The 22,963-nt window shown below is 42.0% G+C and overlaps 1 protein-coding gene across 2 annotated transcripts in view; it reads left to right on the top strand.

Annotated features, from left to right (window-relative positions):
- dapk1 (death-associated protein kinase 1) overlaps positions 1-22,963 on the top strand; it is a 129,246-nt gene that overhangs the window by 99,852 nt on the left and 6,431 nt on the right. For both annotated transcript variants that reach the window (XM_030059452.1, XM_030059451.1), the window contains exons 17-25: positions 2,149-2,346; positions 4,068-4,166; positions 10,739-10,816; positions 14,372-14,588; positions 18,872-19,057; positions 20,375-20,572; positions 21,117-21,255; positions 21,682-21,802; positions 22,170-22,358. In XM_030059452.1, coding sequence (XP_029915312.1) covers positions 2,149-2,346; positions 4,068-4,166; positions 10,739-10,816; positions 14,372-14,588; positions 18,872-19,057; positions 20,375-20,572; positions 21,117-21,255; positions 21,682-21,802; positions 22,170-22,358 — 1,425 coding nt within the window. The remainder of the gene's footprint in view (positions 1-2,148; positions 2,347-4,067; positions 4,167-10,738; positions 10,817-14,371; positions 14,589-18,871; positions 19,058-20,374; positions 20,573-21,116; positions 21,256-21,681; positions 21,803-22,169; positions 22,359-22,963) is intronic.

Genomic DNA, 22,963 nt, shown 5'->3' with positions numbered 1-22,963 from the left:
ACAGATATATGAGCGCCTGTGCCGTGGCGAAGCTGCAAGTGTGAAGTCTCGAACGCCGCCGGAACAATTTCTCCTCCCCGCGTCGCTCTGACAGGCGCACACGTTCCACAAGTGTTGAACAGCAGCATTTAATATGCAGGTGAGGGTACTGTAGGTGTTGGAGGTGGGAAATCACAGAGTCTGCTGCCCGCTGGGAACAGCAAATCATTTGTCAGATCGTACAGAAGAAGAGGAAGAAGAAGAAGAAGGAGTAGGTGGAGGAAGAGGAGCAGCAAGAAGGGGAGGAGGAGAAGATGAAGAAGAAGGAGAAAATTAAAAAGCAGCAGCAGCAGAAGAACAAGAAGGAGAAGGAGAAACAGAAGGAGAAAAATAAGAAGTCGAAGAACAACAACAAGAAAGAAGGAAAAAATAAGAAGCAGAAGGAGAACAAGAAGAGGAAGAACAACATGAAAGAAGGAGCAGAAGATGTAGAAGAGTGAGAGGAGGAAGACAAACAACAACAACATGAAAGGAGAAGGAGAAAAATAAAAACTAGAAGAACAACAACATGAAAGAAGGGAAGAGGGAGAAAATGACAAGCAGAAGAAGAATAAGATGAAGAAGAACAAGAAGAAGAATTGACAACAAGAAAAAGAAAAATAAGAAGAACAAGAAAGAAGAGAAGAAGGAGAAAATGACAAGCAGAAGAAGAATAAGAAGAATAAGATGAAGAAGAACAAGAAGAAGAATTGACAACAAGAAAAAGAAAAATAAGAAGAAGGAGAAAATATGAAGCAGAAGAAGAAGAGGAAAACTGGACACACATTCAGACATGTAGTTTCTTGCTTCATACCTGCTGCAGGGATCTTTGTTGCAGCAGCTTCCTCCATCTCCTGCTGGGGATCCTCAGGTGCTCCAAGGCCGGCTGGGAGTTTGATTCCCTTGAGCCTTCGGTCTGCCCCCGGAGTCTCCTCCCAGTCAGCTGTGCACAACACACCTCCAAAGACACCTCAGCCGGCTCCTCTCCTCTCGTCTCCTCTCGGTGTGGGAGCTGAACTCGGGACGTCCCCCGGGAGCTGCGAGCTCCTCATTCTGTCACGGAGAGCGAGCGTCCACTCTGCGGAGAAAACCTCCTTTCAGCTGCTTGAAGCCACAAACTTTCAGCTGCTGTTCAGAGCGTGAGGCTGAAGGTGACGGCCAGAAGACTGAAAGAGGCCAAAACAGATGAACGGGCCGGACAGTGAATTTAGAAAGACACAGAGATCAGCACATGGCAGGGTAACAGCTGAGTCACTGCCCCCTTCACACATATTGTGGATGTTTTGCGCAGTGCGACTGTAGAAATCTTACTTATTGTCCTGTGAACGGCAAATTACAGTGCATCCGGAAAGTATTCACAGCGCTTCACTTTTTCCACATTTTGTTATGTTACAGCCTTATTCCAAAATGGATTACATTCATTTTTTCCCTCAAAATTCTACACACATTTTTGCAAATTTATTAAAAATAAAAAACTAAGAAATCACATGGACATAAGTATTCACAGCCTTTGCTCAGTACTTTGTTGATACACCTTTGGCAGCAATTACAGCCTCCAGTCTTTTTGAATATGATGCCACAAGCCTGGCACACCTGTCTTTGGGCAGTTTGGCCCGTTCCTCCTTGCAGCACCTCTCAAGCTCCAGCAGGTTGGATGGGAAGCTGTATGACTCAGTGGGGACGGACCACATGTCGCACAGCATATCACTATCAGTCCAGTCTGCTTTAAAAACCAATACCAGTGATCAGTTCAGTGTTGGGTTTTACCGCCTATTTGGACAGGTGTGAAATTGGCGCTTGCATGGCTTTTTGTCCAGAACTGTGTGACTTAACACAGCTGTAAACTCAGCAGCAGAGTAAAATTAACACGGTCTTTTGTTTAGAAAAGCACATCTGAAATGAAATGCCTGTTTTGCACGTGCATTTGTGTCACAATTCTTAAGAAAACATGAAAACACACATCGGTATCACTTTTTCTCAGCAGCAAAATATCAGATAGAGATGCATGTGAATAGCGCATCTTCTTAAACGATGTATAATCAGCAGTTTAGTGGGACGAATGAAGATTTAATTGTGCTCTGTGTGTGTGTGTGTGTGTGTGTGTGTGTGTGTGTGTGTGTGTGTGTGCAGGACGGCCACACGGCCCTCCACCTGGCCGTGCGGAGGTGTCAGGTCGAAGTGGTCCGCTGCCTCCTCAGACAGCACTGCAACCTGGACCAGCACGATCGCCACGGCAACACGCCGCTGCACATCGCCTGCAAGGACGGCAACCTGCCCATCGTCATGGCGATCTGCAACGCCAAGGCCAGCCTGGACCTCCCCAACAAGGTCAGCAGAGCGTCACGCTGTTTTTCCCAGTCGCTGTGATCTGATCCCAGGTCTGCTGGAGTTCGTCTTCAGCTTTAGATAAAGTCTCCACACTGGATCTTCAGCTCCAAGTGGGAACAATTGATCGTATCTCAATGATTTTTGTCCAGTGGCTCCAAACTAATAGTCCAATGTTGCATTTTTTAGTTGAAGCGTTTATGTTTGCGCTCTGTTTCTCTTGAAGTTTAACCGTCAGAATCATATTGGCAGCCCTGAAGTCAAAAAATCTCTCGGCTACCCAAGAAAAAATGGATCAACATTTGATTAGGAACTCGATTGCCATCAGACATCAGTGGAACAAAATCATGCAGTATGTTTACATCGTACGGCGAACATGGCAAATGGAGAGGAAACCGATGCCAAGCGTTGCTGGTACTGATTATAATTTACCATTTACAATATTTTGCAGTGCGGTAATTATGGAAATGAAGGCTCTGTAATTCAAAGACGCTCGGGTTGCCAGATAATGTTCCAGCAGTGAGTGAAGATCGTGCGCAGATGCCTCTTTTTCTTTATGTGAATCTCATCAAAATGTAAATAAGTTGTGATCCTCTGAAAGATGCTTACATGATGTTTCACGTTTACTGGACCCGGTAAGAGATGGACGGTTTGACCAGTGGAGTGGATCAAAGGTTATAATAGCTCTAAATTAGTTTTTATTTTTATTTCGTTTTGACTTTTTGTTTTCAATGTAAGTTTGGTCTTTTTTTGTAATATGAGGTATTTGACAGGAGCGAGATTCTAATCTAAAAGCTCAGAAAAAGTATTGTGTAATAAAAACTCAACAAAACATCAGACCTTTTTAACAAATTTATTCACTCAACACTAAAGAAATTTTGTCTATAGTTTTAGTTTATTTTAGTTAGTTTTTGTAACAGTTTCAGTTAGGATTTTTTTTTTTTTTTTTTTTTTTGGAACATTTTAGTTAACGAAAATGTTTTTCCACACCTAGTTTTTGTTATTTTGATAGTTTTCGTTAACGATAATAACCTCGGAGTGGATGGATAAGACCTGGTAGTACCTCATAGTATTTCCACTAATACTTGACTTTACAGCACACGGCTGTGCACAAGTTGTTCTTTATTCTGATTTCTTATTTCCGAGAAGGGAAAAGTAATAAATTCTTGTGAAATATAAGTGAACTAACCCACATAGCAGGTTTTTATTGAGTGAAAATGCCAATTTCGCTGTTGGCCCACACATTGTTCCCACACTTTCCTCTGCCTCTTGTGGTTTCACATCGACACCATCCGTTTTAATCTACTCCAAGACGGGATTATTTTTCCACCCTTAGACAGTTGTTGGTGTCTGTATAGTATTTGCCAAAGACTTTATGTTTTTGTCTTTGCTTTTTTTTTTTTTTTTTTTTGTAATGCCAAGTTGGATCTCAGCTAAACTAAAAACTAAACACACATTCGGCTGAGTAATTTCCTCGTCACTCCCACACACGCTAGGACTAGCAGGCTGTCCTGCTTTTCACGTGATTGAACAGAGCACACTTACACACCAGAAGATTTTAAAAATTAGATGTAGCAAAACCAAATTTCAAGGCCCAGATCCAGTACCTTTTAGTTGTATGCCACCTGTTACAAATGAATTCAGCTCCTAGTATTCCTATTCCTATTACATTCCTGTTCTTAAATTTCCTACTATCTCTTTTTTTTTTTTTTTTTTTTATCCAGTACGGCAGAACTCCTCTCCACCTGGCGGCTAACAACGGTGGCCTCGAGGTCGTGCGCCACCTCTGCCTGGCCGGAGCCAATATCGACGCCGTCACCAACGTAAGTCAGCGCAGTTTCACTTCACGTCCGCTTTGCTGTTTAGTTTGCAGCCACGGCAGCTCGGAGTGACGTCTTAACGCTCGGCTTCTGTCATGAAATCTTCATCTTTTGGTTATTTTTTGGTCTTAAAATGTTCAGAGTCTGAGTCAACTATTGGTTCAGCGTTTGAGATTCAAGCTTCGGTCAATAGTGTCCCCGGGGTGTTTTGATAAATAATCCTGCATCAACACATTCATAAATGATTAGTTCTGCTTTCCAGTGGAGCTGAAATGCATTAGCATATAGAGAGAATTTTTTAAAGATTAATTCTTCTGGAGTATGTGCGCGGATTATACAGTCGGGACAGGGACGGTCGGGACAGAGAGGGCGATGACGCGTCCCGGGCTGGATTCGAACCCGGGACGTTGCACCCCTGCGCGACCAGGACGCCCCGTACAGAGATCGCCGCCGCCGTTGTAGATGTTCTGTAATGTTCTGTTGTCACCGGAGGGATTTTGCCACGGCTCAGAGAAACAGATGAGCAACATGCGTGAGGATTTCTCCCGCGGTGTGAAACCCTAAAACGCCTCTGTCTCCATTTGCGCAGCCCTTAATGATTTTCAAATACAGGCTTATTTGTGCGGCGGCTTGTTAATTTTCTGCTTGAGCTGCAGCGCGAGCCGCACCGTGCGAGTCTCGTGAACGCACTTCGTGAAAGGAGAAAGGCTGATGGCAGCTGTTTGACTCAAAGAGGATTTGATCTCCAGAAATTCACCGCAGCTCTGACAGCACGCTCGACGTGCAAATTATTAGGACTGAGGCTCCGAGCTTAGAAATGTCAATATGTCTCCTTGTCTTTCTGCGTCAGTAGAGGCTCATAGCTCTCACCTGGATTCAGCACAGATTCTTTTTTGTTTTTTTGTTTTGTTTTGTTTTTTTAAGGGACATGTGGGTGGGTTTAATGATTTACATACTCTGTACAGTATAAATTCATGCTGCACAAAAACTGCTGAAGTGGCATCCTGGAAAGAAGATTGAGAACAAAAAGTATTCAAAATATTTAAATCTGCAATAATAAAAATTGCCAAAGGACCCTTTAAGTGAGGGCTGCTTAGACTGAAGTGACTCAGCTGAAAATAAGCATTAAATTTAATAGCTGAGTCTGCACAACTCTCATGGTCAACCTTCAATTTCCGATCAATTCTGTCTTTATTCCACATTTTTATCAGTTCGGTCTAAATGGTCCTCGTTTTTGCGATTTCAGTCAAAGTTACATACATAGTCAGTGCAGCATTGTGAATGACATGAATATGTGCAATACACTAAATTTGTGTATTTGCACGAGTCCACTCGAGCAAAGATATTGTGGCCGTATTCGCGAGGCAAGAATTCACTTTCCATTTCATCTGAACATGCCATAAGACCTTTCCACATTCATTGAAGAGTGCTTTGTGTAGACTGCAGGCCAAAAACATTTAAAAAGAAGAAATATCTTGAACGTATTATATCCATTGTAGTTATTACAATGTGGCAAACTGATAATTAACTCACTTACTATGAATGTGTCTCGGTCTGAAACATATCTCGGAATAAAAATGAAAAATTCACATTCATATATGCACACATGATCATTAAAATGTAGAGGATTAAATCGCCTATTGGTCGTTCAGGAGTTGTTAATGGCAGTGTGTGCAGAAAGCGAGCGGTGCCTTGTTGCGATCGGCTGGTTCTGCGGCGTCGGAGCAGCAGGTGAGGGGCCGCAGGCTCAGGCCGCCGCAGGCTGAGCGCTCGCATGAAAACGCTCTGCACTTGATGCGTTTGAGTCTTTTCCCTGACGGGCAGAGGTTCAAACACAGACCAGGCCTGGATGTCAGAGGTCAGAAACCGATTTCAGTCCATTTATCCAGATGGGATCGTGTCTGAAACTGGTCGATGGGTCTGAGTTCATGACCAGTGGCTTTAGATGCTCTTCATGAATCGTCTGTTCTCCCTTTAGCTGCAGAGCTGCATGCTGCTGCCATAAACCTTTCGAGCCTAAAAGCTTCAGGTTATAGGTTTATTTTACCTGCATTCAACGGAAATTAAAATGCCCAGGATGCATTTCTTACCTTTACCCTCCGAATGAAGGCTTTATGTACGGAATAATTGATTATCCTGCTCATACCATTTGCCACCAATATAAAATAAAAGCGTTTGCAAATTTTAGGTGAATGTTATGCACTGAAAATTGATGAAAATTGCAAATTAAAACTGAAAATTGCACTGAAAATTTGCTTGACCAGTGGATGGTCGACACCGCGGGAATATTTCAGAATCGTCGTATTTTTTTCATGGGTCTCGTGCCTCACAAGTCAGGGGACAGGCGGTGACTTTTAACAGTGACAGCTGCAGAAGAGGCGTTCAGTTTTACACACAAGTTGTGTATAGACGTGCTGTCCATCCAGTTTGTCGTTTTCTAAGTGATATAGGATAATAATATTCATGATAACAAATTCCCTTTTGTCCAAGAGGCATCACACAGGAGACATTTGTCCATCTCAAACACAGATTTCAGACCAATATTGGCCGATACCGATATTCCAGCGATAGACTGGTGCATCCCTAGTCATACATACAGTTTAACATTTTAGTGATTCCCATTGGTCAGTCATTATGGCTGTGAAACTCATCATTTCACTCAGATTCAGCAAAATCAAAATGCAAAATCAGTGGCTTCCCAGATATTGAGTGTAACATTCAGACAATTAAACACCACAATGTCCCCCTCAGAGCCATGTGTTAAAAACAGCAAGGCTCTTGTTGGCTTGTATTATTAATTATGGTCAAGGCAATGTGTGGTTCTCATCTGGAGAGTACTGATTTATTCTGTATCATTTTATTCTAACAATCAGATATTTGGTGGACAACAAGTGAAATTAAAAAATGCAATCATTTTCTGGGCTAAACTGCTGCTTGTGCCACATTGTGATTACTCCTCGCCTCTTTGCTATTCTCCGGCCGTTAATATTGCATGGCGGCTGATGCACTGTGCATGTTTAATCCAGAAGGCACATATTGGGATGTATAATTCATTGTCCAGTGGCTTACAGTCCGTCACGGTTTGTTACCGAGCAGCTGAGAGAAGAGGGAACCTGGAGCTCCATTTGCAGCTCAGTTTCTTATCATTTTCTCTGCTTGGACGTGTCGCCGGACGAGAGGAATCAAGAATACATTTGCAGACACCTGGTGGCTTCGCGGGCTTAGTCACACGCGCCGTGTAGTCACAACACCGTGGGCTTGAATCTAATTATCAGCCTGCGTTGCATGTCATCACACTTATCTCCAATCCTCTGCTGTCAATCTGCAATGGATAATACACTGCCAAGAAAAAAAAAAGAAAAAAAAAATCTGCATCTTTAACAAGTCATCTAGTCGCATATTCAGTGTTAAAATTTTGGTTTTCCTCAAATAAGGTAAAAAATAAAAACACAAGAAGACCAGCCCAGCCCAGCAGGATGAAGAAAACGACATTTTGATTCATGAAAATTCTGGAAATAAGTGGGATTATGTCATCCCGCTTCTGTCAACACTTGAATATGAGACTAAATGATTTTTTTGTGCAGTGTATCAAATAAATCAGAAATCCCATGGTTAATGTTGGTATGTTTTAACCCAGCAACAGTTTCTCAGAGAGGTTTAAGCTGAGGAGGGAATGGTCAGTCAGCCACCGGTCCGTGTTGGCCGATATTCTTTTGAAACGAGAGACAGATGATCTAATATTCCCTTCCATTTCGTGTGTCAGAAAACACCAGCCGTTCGCTTCATCTGTCGGTGAGCGAGCGGCAGCAGCGGTAGCGGTAACCGCCGCGGGCCTGCCATCTGTAAGAGCAGGGTGTCGTGGATTTGTTCGCACACTAATTCAACCCTAAACGGTCAATTTTCTGCTCAGAGTGCACTTCATTGACAGTCACGTTTTTGGCATTTAGCTGACGCTCTTACCCAGAGTGAATCACAAGAGGAGTGCAACAACGCGGCGCAGGAGAAGAATCTCAGATCGCTCAAATTACAAGCAACCAAAAAGCAAGTAAAGGTAAAGGTCGAGCGCTCGGTGCCCCAACAGTGTTCATGTGAGAGGAACAGAGCGATGGCTAAAGTGGAAAATCCATCATCAGCCAGTGCAAAAATCCTTTTTTTTTGTTTGTTTCTTTCAGTGCCAGGCATACACAGCTACCCGGTAGAGCTGAACAACATATCGTTAACTAGATATGAACACGCGAGATATTAATACCTCAAAAGGCAACGATTTGCCATGATATCAAATTTACAGTTAACCTGAGACACTTGATCCAAAAAATCATCCATTCATCCATTTGGTATCATTATGCTGTTTTTTGTGTGTGTACTTTTCACTGTTGCTACACTTAAAATTGTGAACCCATGGTCATATTGTATTGCTATCGAGAAATTTGGCATAAATATCAAATTATGAAATTTTGTCTATATTGTGCTGCCGTACTTCCCAGCCTATAGAAACCCTTATTTTACACAACAATAGTACAAAAGGAATAGATGCAAAATGTAGACAACCATAAGTATGAGCAGGAAAACAATAAAAATAAAACAATAAAGACCCACCAACTGAACAACAAAGCAGAATATTCAAAGAAACAGCAGCCTCTGTAATACATTGTTCTTTAATAGGCATTATTGATTGATTTAAACAACTGGAGCATCTTTCTCTTAAGTTACTGCTGGAGGAGGAAGCTGTGTGTGTGTGTGTGTGTGTGTGAGGGTGGGTGGGTGTGTGGGTTTGGGGCTGTCTGGGTGTGTGTTCCCGTTGGAGTATCGGGGCTGGATGGTGACAGATGGCCGACTTAGCGGAGGAGACACCGACATGAAACTTGTCGGGACTGCGGTGTTTCTGTGTCAGAGCGGTGACGGGGAAATGGAAGGAGTTACGAATCAGGGCAATTTAGGAGATGGATGGAGAGGGGCTCCAACTGTGTGTGTGTGTGTGTGTGTGTGTGTGTGTGTGTGTGTGTGTGTGTACACCACATAGACTTCACTCTAGTGTCACGTTATCTCCTAGCAACCACGTCTGGTGCCGTCTTGGAGGTCCAGCTGGGAGCCGGCTGCAGGAAAACGATGCTTAAGTGCGCAGTGTGACCACAGGGCGTCAAAGAGAAAATACCAGAAAAACACTGTTTGTGGTACAGATCAGCTCGGTAACAAGGTCCAGTCTATCTTCCATCAGTATAATTTCCCTCTAACCTATGTTCCGTCATAACAAAGTGAGGAATCATTTACAAACCTTAAATACATAAAAAAAAAACTAAAATTCGATAGTAGGTGTTCACTAATTAGTCGATTGGAAATGGTGTTTATGATCAAGCTGCTTCTGAAGATACTGAAACACACCTTTTATTAACATTGCATAACATTAACTAAGTTGAATGAGCCATATTAGCCACATACATACAAAATACTAATCATTAACACACACAACCCTATTTTCCCTCAGCATAAAACAGAAGAAAGTCCTGGTGCAATAACAACAAAGCAAAATCTAACACTGCATGGTCTGTGAATGGTAACGTTATCTCAAAGGGTTTGTCCAAAAGGTGCATGAAGATCATGACTTTGATTGAATATAGGATCTAGAAAGTAACATTCTCCCTCACTAATGCTTTAAGGGAAAGTGAATAGTCTGGTAAGTGGTGTTTTTTTCCATATTTAATATCTGTGATAAACTGTCTTGTCGCTATTGTGTCAGAACACCGTCGCAGTTTACATAGTGCACCCTAAAAAAAAAACAAAAAACTTTATAAGCTGGCTAACTGGCCAAAATAAGTCTTAATGCTAAAATGTGACTACTAGCAACTAGATGTCTTACGTATTGTCATAGTGCATTATCAGTAACATCAGATGTATCAGCTGAATGCATCATAACGTGGCTACAGACTTTGACACTGAATTATTGACTAACTTTCTCGTCCTCCATGTCTGCATGTTGAACCGAGACCTGCCGCACTTTTAAAAAAAAAACGTACAAGGCCTGCGCTGCCACCTGTTGGCTTGTTTTTTGGTGCATTGTGCAACGAGAGGCTGTCTGGGGACTCGCCGCTGTCGATAAGTGCATCAGCATTGAGTTCGTCACAGTATATCACCGTATTGATTTGTTTTTTTGTTGTTTTTTTTAGCAAGGTGTAAGATTTAACAGAGTAAAAGCAGTGCAGCAGGAACTTGATCTAGCCTTTATCTCTGTTTATAATCATTGATTAATGATTTATAAAGTGTTAATAACCTAATTATAAAGCATTCATACACGCTTTTGTAAAGGGTAGTCTGATTTGTAAAGTGGTACACGGCTCAGGTGCAGCAGCAGCAGCAAGTCGGGGTGTGCCGTCTGCATCAAAGTGACAGACTTCAGGAAATATAGGAGATACTGGGTTGGCAAAAGGAAATGTCAGTGCACGCGTGAGACACCGCGATGCATACGTTAACGGCCCGAGGACACGGAGGAGATAATGCACCTGTTTGCTGGAGGTATTTGGTGCATATAAAAATCTCTGTCTCTCTCTCTCTCTCTCTCTCTCTCTCTCTCTCTCTCTCAGGATGGAAAGACAGCAGAGGACTTGGCTGCCAGTGAACATCACGAACACATTGTCGGGTTGCTGGGCAAGCTTAAGAAGGTACATGAACACACAGACACACACACACACACACTCCTCAGCTTATCAGTAAGTGTGACGAGTCCTGTGAATGGCAGTGTAATTACAACACTAATTAAAACAGAGAATGAAGGGGAAAGGGTAAAAAAAAAAAAAAAAAAAAAAAAAGCGTAGACACAGAGGGACTAAAAATACGGGTGCAACATCAGACTTCACACTGAAGCTATTTCCGTGCAGAGGTGAGGAATCGCACGCTCGAACCAGGGTTGTGTAAGACTGTTGTATCCCTCAGTTTTCCTGGAGCCGCGATGCATCATAACGTGGTGCAGTGTTGTATTAAAGCAGAGTTATAACCATTAGAAACTCCTCTAACAGCAACTGCCTGACCATAATAAGTGATATAAGGTGTTTGAGCTACTGTTTAGATTCAGAATCCAAATAGTGCATACATTAACATTAAATGTGAATAGCCATGCGATAGTTTGCAGATGAATACATTTTATATTTTAGTCTTTTAGTTGGCACTCTTGCACTGATTGAACAAGTTGGATTTCAGAGTCTTGCTCAAGGGCACTTTGACAGGATGTGTGCCGCTGGGATCAAACCTGCAGCCGCCCAGGTACAGGACGCTCCCAGTGGCTGCTGTGCTGCACTGGTAGGAATATATGAGGAGTTTAATTCAGGGTTATCAGGCTGAAGCATTGTGCTCGTCTCTGCAGAATCAAAAAAAAAAAAAAAATGAGGAAAACTTTAAAGTTAAACTTCTTTCCGATCCAGTTTTCCAGAAAACCTGCTGAGATTCGGTGCAGAGTGTGAAAATGTGAAAGCAGCAACTGTGAAAACAGTCATCTTTTGCATATGCTGGGCGAGATTTCGGAAAGCTTGGCTCAGTTTTGGAGGAGCGGCTGATTTTTGCAGACTCAAGAAAAAAAGAAAGAAAAAGAAAATCACATTCAGAAACCAGCCAGCTCTGAGAGGGGAAAAAAATGTATGTTTCAACATTATCGCAGCTGCATAAAAAATAAAAAAGTGATATTTTTAAATGTCAAAACCACATTTATTGATAGTGGCATGTTCGCAGGAGCCAGGTGGGAGTACGGAGCGCTTTCACCTCCCACACAACTACTCACTGAGCTTTGGGCCACTTTTGATATGACTCATGCACTGGATGGTTAAAATACAAATGTATATGGCACACGTTAACAAATACTATCAGCTGAATTGGCAGGATCGCATTGGGCTGATGAGACAACTGTCTTTGGTTGTGGCTTTCATTATTTCTGTAGACGAGCACGGCCCGCTGTATTTTTGGACAGACAAACCAAAACACCAAGTCGAGAAGATTATTTTGGCGCATGGAAGCGTTGGAGCGTCGAAGCGTCGCATTCAAAATAAGAAAGAGCCCGCACACTGAGGATAAGCTGGATGTTGTTAATAATCATCTTCAAAATCAGCTTCATGTTTTATTCTGTTGGTGAACGTCCAGTCGGTCAGACCTTCATCAGATCAGCCGACACGGGACAGCCACTTATATCTTTCCTAATCAGGCCGGGACGGGGGGCAGTCAGTGGGGACACCCTCTAACAGTGAAGAATAACCCAAAGTTACATATTCATCATCAGGCATAGTACAAAAATCTGAAAGCAGGACATGAAAAATACATCAGGCTAAAACTATTAAAAAAAATAATAATAATAATTAAAAAACGGAAATGCCCACTGCCTAAAAAAAGTAACACAGGAGCTGAATCTTAAGTTATAGATCCAAAAGAATTCCCCTTCCCTCAATAGTTCTCCCTCTAGAAAGATTTGTTCTTCCATTCCCATAATCCATACCGTAGAAAAGCACTGAATAAAAGTTTTACTTAAAAAAAAAAAGAGAAGCACTACTCAGATCTTGTCAAAATGTGTGCAAACAAAGCGTTTATTGGTCAGGGCGTAACAATCCATTGATCTGGATCGATAGTAGTGCTGGGTATCGATTCAAATTTCAAGAATCGATTCGATTCCAATTCACAAGATTCAGAATCAATTATGACGATTCGATATTGATTTGGTTAGTTTTATTAAAAAGCATTTTGAGCTGTTACTGAATTACATGCCTGTCTAGTTATGCAACACATTAATACTTGTATTATATTGTGTCATTTGACAACAAATTAATATAAGTATTGATAATTAAATTGGCTGTAAGACTGGTAAAAATGGCTAGGACCACCTTTTGTAGCCCAGAGGAGATATGTTGCTCAAACACTTGGTATGTTGTGTTAGTGTATGTTTATGAGTTGTAGAACATAATAAATTATCTTGAAGGAGTAGATGTTTACCAGTAAGCGTGAGTCAAATAATTTAACAATATGTTAAATTATTATTTGTTTTAAAAATGTAAATTACTTATCAAACAGACCTAACTATTCAACTACCAATGAATGAGCAGGAGTATGCCTGTGATAACATAGATAAGTCAAAAAAAAAGCCAAAGTGATACTGCTTCTCTGAATAGACAAGCTAAGCCAGTGTGCCGCTGTTAGTCAGTGAAAATAGAGCGGAGTGGCAACTCTTCACTTTGTTACACAATCTATGTCAGTGCGCTGCTGTAGCCTGGAAAGTTTCTTTGCCTTTGGACTCGTACGGTGCCGGTTGTTGTTATAATGTTTTTTCTTGGTGGTGCAGGTGCAGGTGAAACAACTAGAGGGGTTGTGCCACCCAGATTTGCTTCCCTCCATGTAATTTTCCCTAGACATACATTCATTTTCACACAAAACAGCATTTATATATATATATATATTAAAAGATCAATCTTTGGGCGTACAGATCGATCCATGGGAATTTAAATGAAGATCGACTCAAAATCAGAGGATCGATCTTTTCAACACAAGTCTAATCGATATATCAATCTAATGACAAACGATCCAGTATAATCAGTACTAGGTGAAAGTATAGATCCATATCATCATTTTAGAGATACGCCTTTATTTTGAAATGTCCATGGCAGATCTGTGTCAGCGTTTCCGTCCAAGCACACCGCCTTCCTAAACATTCAGTGCCAGCACCAGGCAGAGCAAAGACAACAAGGATATCTGCTCCCCGCTCGGGAATAAATCAACAGTATGGGAATATTTGGGATTTCAGTGGAAAGACGAGTCAACTGAAAAATCACATGCCACATGCAAACAAAACCAGAACGAGATAAAATACTCAGCAAACATGACGAACCAGTTTGAGCAACCAGTGCAGAAACACGGCGTTGTAACTGTGTTAAATAGGCATGATGATGTCATTTAATATCGATCGTAAGCCTCTGAATTGAAAAATCAAAATCAAATCGCAGCTTACTCAGTGATATCAGCAAATATCGTATCATTGTCCAAAGAATCGATATAATATTGAAGTGATTTGCACCCCTGGTTACTGGAGGAATATCTGAAAACAAAAAAACTTCTCAGAAAGGGAGATTAAAATCTGTCTTTTGTGTATTTATGATGTGTCGTTTTTTGGTGGGTGCGTCCTTGAAATGAAAGTTTTCTGTCTTAATCGGCTCTTTCGTTTCCTCTGCGGTGTGATTCCTCCCGAACAGGACAACCACAAGCTGAGCTACGTGCAGCAGCTGCGGCCCACGCAGACGGTGCAGCCCAGGATCAAGCTCAAGCTGTTCGGGCACTCGGGCGCCGGGAAGAGCACGCTGCTCGAGTCTCTCAAGTGCGGCATCCTGCGCAGCTTCTTCAGGAGGAGGCGACCGCGCATGGCCAACGCCGCCCGCCACCCCAACTCCCCCGTCAACTCCAAACCTGCCGGTAGGTTACGCCCCCACTCCCCGCCGAGGAGGCTGCGATAATCCTGCGCCGACAGAGACCGAAATTAACTTTCTGCTTCGCTGCCAAGAGCTGGGAAACAAAACAAACCAGAAAAACTGACAAGAATATTTTCTACCTCCCAAAACTTCAGCTATGGAGTTTGATACTGTGTGATAATTTAAACCATTTTCACTCACTTTTATATAGATTGGGTTTATAATTCGTCTTTAAGTGCCAAATAAGCCTCAAGTAACAAACATAGAAAAGGTCCCATGAAGAAGAGAAAGGCACCAGATCGATTTATACTGGGATTTCTGATATTTATATTTTTCTGTGTTGGGTACATTGTGGAAAATATAATAATGCTTTTGCTTTTTTTATATATGCATTTGTTATCATGAGTTGTGATGTTGTGAATAGTGTTTGTTTCATATATGGTCAGTGGTGCTTCACACCAAAGAAAAAACGATGTTTGCGTAACCGATTTATACTTTGGACAAAGACGTAGTTGAAATACGTTAGATAGATAGATAGATAGATAGATAGATAGATAGATAGATAGATAGGTACTTTATTCATCCCCTCAGGGAAATTCTCTGTATCACATAGCTCATAGTACACACCATACATATACCATAAAGGACAAACAGTACATACACCATAAAAAAGACAGCCATTCACTCAATCAGACAGAGAATAAAAATGTGAGCCTGATATTGTAAAAACTGTAAAATTGTTAAGCTTGTCTTTTAACAATGAAAGTGGTATTCAAGCTGTTGCATTTGATTTTGGGGAGCTGCTGCCTTTTCCGTCTCTGTGGGACCTTTTCTATGGACATAACATTTGGATAATCACCTCTGCCCTGGAAAAAAATATGAATCAGGTAATATTAGGCTCTAGGGGCAGTGAGGAAATGGGAGGAAAAGTTTGCAGAAATTTGGAAACTTTCACTGTGTGGAGCAGCAAAATAGGCAGCCAGTTACAAGCTTTTTCTTTCTTTCTTTCTTTCTGTCTTTCTTTCTTTGATTTGATTGGCTCAGAGTCAGGCAATGTGCTGTGACCAAGATGAGAAAATACTGAGAAATAAAAACAGCCAGGACGCTCAAATGTTATCTCAAAAAAACTTAACAGTGTCCTTATCGATATTAATAATCCACAAATGACCAATTTTACTGTTTTGTTTTGGGGTTGTTTTTTTTTGGTGAACTTACATACACTCTTGAAGAGTCATAGATGGAAAACAGAGATGCCGCGGATGTACTTTGACCAAAGTTTTATTTTTTAAGTCTTTAATCGTCTCTATCAATTCTTGCACATCAACCACATGGCTATCGCTTGTAAAATGCATTCCTGGCCATTTTTTAGATTTGCATATTTCAAACTCTCATCTGAAGCCTTAACAGTCGTGTAAATCCTGGTTTCTCTTGACTCGTTGCCTGTGTTTTGCTCGTCCACGCGATGGAAAAACACAAACACGCAGTATTTTTTCCCGGCTTGTTGTGACCAGCGATGATTCATTGACGTTTCCCGAGAGCCGCCCCGCCAAAACCCAGCGATCCTCACCGCAGTCTCAAAAGGGAAAGCGGTCGATGCCTTTTTTCCCCGCCGCCGGCATTCAAAAAAAATAAATAAATAAAATAAAATAAACTGTGTGTGGAAGTCGGAGCCGGCCTGTGTCGAGCCTCCCTGACGTGTTAAGTGTGGTGTGACAATCATTTCCACACACTCGCGCTCTTTGTCCCTCTGTCAGTCTCTCCCCGCGTTTCTGCTTTTCACTTTCTCTTGATCTTCCTTACACACACACTCACACACACTCTCTCTCTCTGTCTCTCCATTGTGTTTTCTTTAACCACTCTATTTTGTGGAGCTCGGCGCCATTACCTCGCAGACAGAGGTGCCGCTGGCTGAGATAATGGTCAGCAAGCGGCGCCGTATACAGTTACTGATCCCATCTGCTGTACTTTCTGCAGCCATTGTCAAAGCTGAAGTGGCTCTCAAGGAGTTTTTCTCGCTTCTCGACTCCGTTATCATCTTTATTGACCCTGTGTGTCATCTGCAGCAATGAGTGGCGTGACGTGAAGAGACTCTGTAGAAGCGCTGGGAGAAAAAAAGCGAGGCTAAACGGGAGTAAACACCATTGTCATACAAACCTCCTCCCCTCCCTGATGCCTGTATTTTTAGATCGTGAGCAAACTCAACCCCAAGCATCTGTGCCGCGCCGGCGTCAGCCTGTCAAACATTTATTTTGTGCTTTTCTCAGCCCGTCGGAGGTGAAACCGTGTCGGCTTAAGTGCATATTTGCACTTGAGGGTCAACAACACCCGCAGGTTTGTGATGCCGTCGAGCATAAAAAGGAACCAGCAACCTACAAGTGTCTTAATGTGCATTTTGTTTTCTGTTCACTCCTGAGTTATTTCACGGGCGGTGAACTCTGTTTTCATGCATTCATTTCACTCATAGCGAACATTGATAGCACAGCACAATGATTAAATAAAGCTTGTGCTTAGTTCAAGAGCAGCCTGGCATTTCCAGTTTTTATTCTCATGAAATTTCTGCTTTAATTCTTTGTAGTGTTTGACTTGACACACAAAGAAAAAGGTGTTGAGTGTATGAGCACCTTTCCATCCCTGAAATCCAAACTTTACTGTTAATACGGTAAAACCTGTCTGCTAACCTAAAACCAGTCACCCAGAAGGCTCAAAACAGCAAGTGAAGTGTTTTTTTGTTTTTTTTTTACTTCATTTCTTGAAAATGAAGAAAATGAATTTTACAAAACATTGCATCGAAATGTATAATGAAAAAGAAAATCCTGGTTCAGTGTTTTCACCAGACCCAGAGCTGTTTTTGGTGCATTGTTTGTGAACTGTCCTACATTGCCACAGGGACTTGAACGCCCCACGCCAGTATCTCCAGAGTCCACACCACATTATAATTGTAGTTGTGCTGTGGCAGGGGCACAGCCACAGCGAGTGTTTTTGGAGTGGGTTTATTCAAGCTGTAGAGCTCTTGCTGGTTTTGTTTGGCTCGTTTGGCCACGGGAGAACGACGCCACTCGAACTTTGACGCCTGAAAATGTGAATGTCAGTCGATCCGCTGTGATGTGGTTTGTCAGGACTGGGAACATAATCCGACCACAGCGCTTCAGGAAATGGCCCTAAAACACAAGATTTTATGGATATAAGGAGTCAAACTGTCGACATTTCACACACACGTGCACACACACACCCTTTTCAGCCAAATTTGTAACCTTGTAAAGAAACTCTGTCCAACAAACAAGCTCCGTGTGAGTCCATGTGACCTTTTTTTTGTTCACAAGTTCTGATTTGTTTTTTAATTGGGAAGATTGACACTTCACAAAATCTAAAAGTGAACTCAGTCTCACAATCTTGCACATATTGTCAAGGAAAGAGGAGTCTGTTGCAGACATAGGTGATTAATTTGCAGCGTGACAGCGCCCCCATGTGTTAGAAAGTATGGTGCCATTACTGAGTGAAACATACACTCGGTGGCCACTTTATTAGTTCAATCTGTACAATCTAATCCAATCTAATCCAGCTGTTGTGCCATGACGTTTCCTTTCCTGCTGCCTATAATGCTCAGGTTTCCTTGTTGTCACGGTAACAGAGGTGTTCATTCACTTCTATGTTTGGCACTGAGCTCATAGTTAGTGCTGCTGTTGGACTGGACTGCATTTTATTGAGAGGTGTTTCCACTATTCTGTCCCCCCTCATTGTATATTAACAGGGAGGACAAAAAACTGGAAACAAATTTCAATATAATGCAGTCCAGCACAAGATCTCTGCAAACTACAACCTCAGTAATAAATACAGAATTAAATTTACACATTCTGCACCATGTCAACACAAACTGAACATGATAAAGTTTGTTAAAAAGCAGAATTTAGGGCAGAGCTGCTGTTAGATTGTACAGGTGGAGCTGATAAAGTGACACTGAGTGAGTTCTTGTTAAAGGATATTTTCTCAAATAAGGGAGCAGGAAAAGCAGGGTGCTTTAATATAATAGGATTAATTTCATCTCCCAGTATTTGCAAATGTAAATGAGCACAAAATGTAAAGTCTAGATTTTATTTTATGTTTGAGTCAGTGTCGTTTTCCTCATCGCTTGGCTTCCACGCCGTTCTTCTGTTTTCTCACCTTTTGTGCGATGAGTTATTTATTATCCAGGCATCTGTCTGTGTACAGCCATGAGTGAACAAATCCTCTTTTCTTTTTTTTTTCTTTTTTTTTAAATCTCATAACACCTCTTTGTGTGTCTGTGTGTAGTGTCAGTGAGCATCTCCAACCTCTACCCGGGCTGTGAGAACGTGAGCGTGCGAAGTCGCAGCATGATGTTCGAGCCCAGCCTGACCAAGGGCGTCCTCGAGGTTTTCTCCCCCGTGCACAGCGCCCTGTCCTCGGCCGACGAGCAGGCCACCAAGGCCATCGACATCCAGCACGCCAACATCAACGGTGAGAGACAGAGGAGTGGAGGGGTGTAACTGAGAAAGTGGCAAAACAGTGCACTGCAAAAACGCAAAATCTTACCAAGATTATTTGTCTTATTTCAAGTCAAAAATGTCTTATTTCTAGTCAAAATATCTCATTACACTTAAAATAAGATGTGATCACCTCAGAAGTAAATTGTTTTTAGACAACTGTCTCTCGTTTAAAGTGAAAATTCACTTGAAACAAGTGAAAATTTGCTTGTTTCATTGGCAAAATTTGCCAGTGGAAAAAGTGAAAATTCAATTGAAATAAGTGAAAATTAGCTAGAAACAAGAAACAAATTTTGCCAATGAAACAAGCAAATTTTCACTTGTTTCAAGCAAATTTTCACTTGAAACGAGAGACAATTGTCTAAAAACAAGTTACTTCTGAGGTGATCATGTCTTATTTTAAGTGTAATGAGATATTTTGACTAGTAGTAAGACATTTTTGACTTGAAATAAGACAAATAATCTTGGTAATATTTTGAGTTTTTGCAGTGTGGCCCTTTAGTTTAAACTGTAGGGGAAAACCTTTTTTTTTTAATGAATTTTCTGAAGTTTCTGATCACTCATCACATTAAAAAAAAGATCTGCACCGGTAAATCTTTTGTATTATCTCCGAGAATCAGAAGAATTGTAGGATTTGTGTGAAAAGAGGCAAGCTGAGGTGTGAAGCTTCGTGCCTAAAGCTCTCTCAAGAGGAGAACTTCGCCTTCCCGTGATGCCTTCGATGGCACTCGGCGAAGATCAGACATCACTTCTGCAAAATGTTTTTCCAAAAGCGCCGCAGGCTGTGATGAATTTGCGCTCTGGTATGTTAAACCGTGGCAGCGGCCAAATCCGAAAACACACTCTTTGATGTGTTTCTCCAAGCCTTTCAGCGTGAAATTTATGTAAGTGTTTCTTGGCAAAAAGGCAACCGATGTGAAATCATAAATATTGGAGGAGCTAAATATGAAATTTTAGATTAAAAAAAAAAAAAAGTGTATTGTTTTGCGTTTGACCTCGGGGTGTCTGGATTTGGCCGCTGACTGTCCTGAATTCGCCCCTTGATGCTGTGGGACAAACAGCTTGTTAGCATTCCTCATTTAAACTAAACTAGCTCATTAGCATGCCGCTGGCGTGTCTGTGGTATGCGGTGGGGAGAGCCAAACAATGCAGACATGCTGTTCATTTCAGTTCATTTAAGCTCCAGCACAAAGAAAACTCCACATTGTGACAAATGAACCAGTGACGAGGAACTGTATCTCAGTTTTTGTCACCCCGTCCAACCCCTCATTTCCCCCGCCTTGCCCCGCAGGTGTCGGCGATTTCAGCGTGTGGGAGTTCTCGGGGAACCCGGTGTACTACTGCTCGTACGACTACTTTGCGGCCAACGACGTCACGGCCCTCCACCTGGTCCTGTTCAGCCTGGAGGAGCCGTACGAGACGCAGCTGAGCCACATCACCTACTGGCTCAACCTGCTGAAGGCCCTCACCCTGCCGCAGGACAACATCGGTGAGGAGGGGCCGCACACACACACACACACACACACCTTGTGACGATAGCCAGAAAACTGTGGAAAAGATCATATTTGAGGCCATGCAAAACCAAAAAACCTGACCTATTCTGGGCAGATGATGGCCAGATACTTGAAATGGCTCTTTAATAATGAAGTATTTAAGACTGCAAAGTTTATTTCTAAGGCCTGGAACAGAAGACAGCTTTTTTTTTTTTTTTTTTTTTTTTTTTTTAATTAAGGATAAGGTTAATTAAGGATTAAGCATGTAAAAATATATTATGAGACAATATCTCGTCGTACAAAAAAACATCATACACAGAATGTCAAAAGAACACAAACCAAACCAGACACAGCATCCTCTGCTCGTTTTGCATTTGAGGGAAGAAACACACAACCTGAGGGAAACTGGTTCAGTTATAAAACATATTTTATCATCAAAAATTGTACACTGAACGCACCATTACAGCTTTAATAAGAACGCACATCTAATGACAGTGTGTGTGTGTGTGTGTGTGTGTGTGTGTGTGTGTGTGTTTCCAGCGTTCGGAGGGCGCCTCCAGCAGCCCCTGGCCGTGGTGCTGGTGGCCACCCACGCTGACTTGGCCAACGTCCCCAGAGCTTTTTCCGGAGAGTTCAGCTACGACAAGGAGCGATCGCTGCTGAAGGAAGTCAGGAACAGGTCGGGACCTCAACAGGACACACTGAAGAACACACCTGCCACAAAACACACACACACACACACACACACACACGCACACACACAAATCATGTTGGCACTGTCAGCACTGCTGTAATTCCTCGCCGTTACCATGGTTACCACTAGGCCAGTGTTCATTAATCTGCAGTCTCAGTCACCGCTTACAGTAAGTTCATCTGTATTGAGGATGGCTGAAGGACAGATGGAGGAACTTTTTTGTAGAAAATGACTAAATTCATGTCAAATTCATGAGTATCTCTCAAAAAAGTATCCACATTAGCATTACAAACTCTTTAACTCCTACAAAAATGACAACGGATGTTCAGTCTTATAGTTTTGCAGAAGGTCTTGGAAGAAGCCGCACGTTTTTTTTAATTGGTTTGCTCATTTTATTTGCTCCCTTTTCAGGTTCGGGAACGACCTGCAGATCAGCGACAAGCTGTTTGTGATGGACACCGGAGCCTCCAACTCCAAAGACATGAAGCTGCTGAGGAGTCACCTTCAGGAGCTTCGCAGCAGCATCATCTCTGTGAGCGCCACACACACACACACACACACACACACACATAAACACAATTTGACCAAGGCGTTTTCATGTCACAATGAATTGAAAGGATGACCAGAAATGACGATATGTTAACAATTTTATGCTTACTCAGATTATGACTTTACACCAATCAAGATAATTAAATAAAGGTGTTTGCTTGAAGATTTCAACAGTCGGATTATTGTCTTTAAAATCAAATTATCAGCGTGCATGTAAATATAATCTGTGTGGGAAAGAGGGGACATCAAGACTGGATTTCAGAGCAACTGTTTCCATTACAGTCGAGTCACATGGAGGATAGATAACACAATAAAGATGCTTGTTCTTCCTTGTGTCTCGGTGGGCGCAGCGGTGCAGTCCCATGACGCTGCTGTCGGAGCGCCTGCTGGCCGCCCTGCCGGCCTGGAGGAAGCTGAGCGGGCCCAACCAGCTGACGTCGTGGCAGCAGTTTGTGAGCGACGTGCAGGAGCACATCAACCCGCTGGTCAGCCAGGATCACCTGCGCAGCCTGGCCCTGCAGCTGCACAGCATGGGAGAGGTGGGAGCTCTTCACAGGCCAAACGCCTCACCTTACAGTCACGTTTTACTCCAGGAGAGGCGACAGCAACACCTGCACAAAGAGTGCATGAAAGCTGTATTCTCCACAGCAAGATTATGTTTATTTGTATCGCACATTTAATACACAGATCCTTAAAAATCTTAAAATGTCTTGAATTCAGGTTTATCAACAGTAGGCCTTAAATAGAATTAGATTGATGGAAAATATATTTAATTTGGTCTCCTTTTTAAATAAACATCCTGTGTAGACTACAACCAGAAAACTTAAAAAACATCCAAGGCACACTGTTCTGTGGAAAAAATATTTTTAACCTTAATTATTAATATTATCTCCATTTTATTTATTTATTTATTTATTTTAGAAAAGACTGTACATTGTATATACAGCAGCAATGTTTTTAAACCATACTTAGCCATGTAAGAGTAAAAGCTTAAGTATTTTCTCAGCTGATCACACTGTACACAGGATGTTTATTTAAAAAGTTAAACCAAATTAAATATATTTTTCATTGATCTAAGTCTCTCCAAAGAGCATCCGATTCTCGTTTGCCCGTTTGCAGCCCCACGCAGCACTCCTCTATCCCC

This window comes from Myripristis murdjan, chromosome 9 (genome assembly GCF_902150065.1).
Source record: "Myripristis murdjan chromosome 9, fMyrMur1.1, whole genome shotgun sequence".
NCBI classification, from domain to species: Eukaryota; Metazoa; Chordata; class Actinopteri; order Holocentriformes; family Holocentridae; genus Myripristis; species Myripristis murdjan.
Note: the sequence above shows the minus strand (reverse complement) of the source record. Positions and strands in the feature narration are given on the sequence as shown.